At 47.6% G+C, this 2212-nt stretch overlaps 1 protein-coding gene across 1 annotated transcript; it reads left to right on the top strand.

Moving 5' to 3' along the window:
• Nucleotides 1-483: 483 nt before the first annotated feature.
• kcna2b (potassium voltage-gated channel, shaker-related subfamily, member 2b) lies at nucleotides 484-1986 on the top strand (the record flags this gene model as incomplete). The annotated part of the gene is made up of 1 exon (XM_083976173.1): nucleotides 484-1986. The coding sequence occupies one exon, from the start codon at nucleotides 484-486 to the stop codon at nucleotides 1984-1986; it is 1503 nt and encodes a 500-aa protein (XP_083832299.1).
• Between the last annotated feature and the right edge of the window lie 226 nt (nucleotides 1987-2212).

Raw genomic sequence — 2212 nt, 5'->3', positions numbered from 1 at the left:
GCGCAAATGAGAGAGAACTCATAACCTAGTACACATAGACACAATGGAGCCAATGCACTGAAATGCTTCTGCCCCTCCTGCCTGTTATTCTCAATTGAACTGCCCTGCTTGTGCCTGTTTGCAAGAAGACCTTGGGATAACACTGCATTTCTGATGATCTTTTGTCTATGAGAGATGTTGTATTTAACAAAATTAATGGCTACTGTATGAATATATGTTAGAAGTCAGTGTATATGCACGTTCAAATTCTAAATTTATATATCAGTTTAGGAGTTTTCTTGCTCAGTGTAGGTAAAATGAAACATGAAAGTCATGGTAATCATGTTAATGTCGCATACTTTCTCCACTCTCTGATCTTTCTTGTAGCTCGTCACTGGCAGATCTGCTTGCACCTCAACCCACCAGTGTGGGGAGTCTTTATCCCCTTGTGGCCCAACGTGGCCCCACCCCATCTGAAAACTGCAGGTCCCATCTCCCTCCAGCATGACGGTTGCTACGAGCGACCCTTCAGATGAAGCAGCAGCACATCCGGGTCAGCCTCATGACCACTACGACCCAGAGCCGGATCATGATTGCTGTGAGCGGGTGGTCATCAACATCTCAGGCTTGCGCTTTGAAACACAGCTCAAGACTCTCTCCCAGTTTCCGGAGACACTACTGGGCAATCCCAAAAAAAGAATGAGATATTTTGACCCTCTCCGGAACGAGTACTTTTTTGACAGGAATCGCCCAAGTTTTGATGCTATTCTGTATTACTACCAATCAGGAGGAAGGCTGCGCCGACCTGTTAATGTTACTCTGGATATTTTTTCTGAGGAGATCCGGTTTTATGAATTAGGCGAGGAGGCTATGGAAATCTTCAGGGAGGATGAAGGCTTCATAAAGGAAGAGGAGCGGCCTCTGCCAGAGAATGAATTTCAGAGACAAGTTTGGCTGCTATTTGAGTATCCAGAGAGCTCAGGTCCTGCTCGCATCATTGCCATTATCTCCGTCATGGTGATTCTTATCTCTATCGTCAGCTTCTGTCTAGAGACACTGCCAGTTTTCCGAAACGAAGAAGAGGAGATGTACAAATATTCATCCCTGGCCATGTACAACACCACCTCTACCTCTTACAGCTCGACATACTTCACGGATCCCTTCTTCATCGTGGAGACCCTCTGTATCATCTGGTTCTCTTTTGAGTTCCTGGTTAGGTTCTTTGCCTGTCCCAGTAAAGCTGGATTTTTCGGCAACATCATGAATATCATCGATATTGTGGCAATCATCCCCTACTTCATCACACTGGGCACAGAGCTAGCAGAGAGGACAGAGGACAGCCAGGCAGGTCAGCAGGCTATGTCACTGGCTATTCTCCGTGTCATTCGTCTAGTAAGGGTGTTCCGCATATTCAAACTCTCACGTCACTCCAAGGGGCTGCAGATTTTGGGACAGACTTTAAAGGCCAGTATGCGTGAGCTGGGCCTCCTCATCTTCTTCCTGTTTATTGGTGTGATCCTCTTCTCCAGTGCCGTCTACTTCGCAGAAGCAGATGAGCCACATTCCCAGTTCAGCAGCATACCCGAGGCCTTCTGGTGGGCCGTGGTTTCCATGACCACTGTAGGCTATGGAGACATGGTCCCAACAACCATTGGTGGAAAGATTGTGGGGTCTCTCTGCGCGATCGCTGGTGTGCTGACTATTGCCCTGCCTGTACCTGTCATCGTGTCGAACTTCAACTACTTCTACCACAGAGAGACGGAGGGCGAGGAACAGGCACAGTACCTGAACATCCCGAGCGTGCCTAAAGCCAGCTCAGCTGACGACCTGAAGAAGAGTGGTCGGAGCAGCAGTGGATCCACTCTCAGTAAATCTGACTATGTGGAGATCCAGGAAGCTGTGAACCACAGCATTGAGGACTTCAGACCAGAGGGCATGAAAACAGGAAACTGCACCCTCGCCAACACTAACTATGTAAATATCACTAAGATGCGTACAGATGTATAATATGAGCTACTGTCGATGGTTCAACTTAAGCTGAAGTCAAAAGGGACTGTAACAGTGAATGAAGGCGTGACCCCCTGTATTGATCAACATGTGGCGCCCAGTATAGGAGTCCAGAGCAGATGAGTGAGATCAACCTGGAGAAAAGGTCAGTAGAGAGGACAACATATTCTCCCACATCTTGCGGACCTACCATTGCATATCATAGAACTGCCCCTGTCTTATTTGG

The sequence above is a fragment of the Trachurus trachurus genome (assembly GCF_905171665.1).
Source record: "Trachurus trachurus genome assembly, chromosome: 7".
NCBI classification, from domain to species: domain Eukaryota; kingdom Metazoa; phylum Chordata; class Actinopteri; order Carangiformes; family Carangidae; genus Trachurus; species Trachurus trachurus.
This window is presented reverse-complemented; position numbering and strand designations above follow the sequence as displayed.